Source organism: Mesitornis unicolor, unplaced genomic scaffold, assembly GCF_000695765.1.
Source record: "Mesitornis unicolor isolate BGI_N332 unplaced genomic scaffold, ASM69576v1 scaffold41096, whole genome shotgun sequence".
Taxonomy (NCBI): Eukaryota; Metazoa; Chordata; class Aves; order Mesitornithiformes; family Mesitornithidae; genus Mesitornis; species Mesitornis unicolor.
The window spans coordinates 1-1,269 of record NW_010189676.1 but is presented as its reverse complement, the minus strand read 5'-3'; the positions used below and the strand labels follow the sequence as shown (position 1 = coordinate 1,269).

The 1,269-nt window shown below is 43.1% G+C and overlaps 1 protein-coding gene across 1 annotated transcript in view; it reads right to left on the bottom strand.

Moving 5' to 3' along the window:
• The window catches only part of EPB41L3 (erythrocyte membrane protein band 4.1-like 3), a 58,206-nt gene extending 57,624 nt beyond the window's left edge, over window positions 1–582 (bottom strand). Inside the window, exon 1 of the mRNA XM_010186155.1 lies at window positions 466–582. Coding sequence (XP_010184457.1) covers window positions 466–519 — 54 coding nt within the window. The 5' untranslated portion in view covers window positions 520–582. The remainder of the gene's footprint in view (window positions 1–465) is intronic.
• Window positions 583–1,269: the final 687 nt, after the last annotated feature.

Sequence of the window (1,269 nt, the reverse complement as noted above, 5' to 3'; positions counted from 1 at the left end):
TCCCTACAGAAAAACACCAGCAACTTTCTGTCGGTAACATTCCAACACAGTTATGATGCACAGACATCATGAAGTAATCTCACGATGGTCAGTATTACTGTTTGGACAGTGACTCAATGCAAGTCTCAACTCAGCAGTGCATGAAGGAAAAAACAAGCCCTATGGGATCAAATCCTTCTTTGTTTATGAGCTTTGCTGCCCATAATTCATTTTCTGCATTCTGTTGTGGCATGTGCTGACATAAAATTAATCCAAAGTCTCTGGCTGTTCCAGGGACTGCTCATGATCCCTCACCCAGCTCACATCTGTGCAATGTCTTCAACCTCCAGAGAAAACAACAGAAGCATCTCTGTGCTTGGCACTGGTAAAATATCACACCATTCATATTTTCGCTTAAATAAGGAATCTAATTTCAAATATTTTCCTCTAGTCAGGAGGAAAAAATGAAGACAAAATGTAATTTACCTCTACTTCACAGGCATATTCCGATCCATCCAGGAGTGTCACTTTGCACTGCATATTTTTCGGTTTCTTGACAATCTTTAGAGGAGACTTGGAAAGTTTGCTAGATGATGATTTTTGAGAGAGCTTGTCGTCCTCTAGCTGCTGGTATTCCAGCTGTTTTGCACTTGCAGCTGCAAACTCCTGTTCTTTGTCTGTGCCCTATAAAAAGGAAGACAGACGCATTTTGAAGTGAGATAAACCGAACGTGCAATGTAGTACACTACACACCCTGCACCCAAGCATCTAAGTGAGCCTAGTGTGGAGCCTGGATGAGAAAGCCCCTGATGCAGGAGAGAGTCTTCTTTATCTATTGAGAAGATTTCCTATATTCCCATATTCCTCCCTGCTCTCCCTTCTCACTCCAAAATGTGCAGGACACACATGAAGGAGGGTGTCCTGGGTTAGTGGGACAGAATTTTCAAGTCAGTTTTCTGTTGAGGAAAACTGTGATTTTGTAAGGACTACAACACTCTCTCTCACGGGAATGAAGTTGATAAAAACTTTTTTTTATAGGTTTCAGCTAATACTGGTATGCAGGTTGCCATTGTGCTCAAGGTCTTCAAGGTCTTGAGATAAACAGATGCAAAGGCTGGGGGGAACAGAAACCTAGGGGAGTCAACCCCAAGGCATTCCCAGGCTGACCAGTTAATACTGTTCATACTACAAACATCACATTCACTATAAATTGGGGGAGTTTACTGGGGACAGTCCCCCTTCCTGCCTTCTTTTTCTCCCCCTCCTGCTCCCTCTTCTGTGGCTGACATC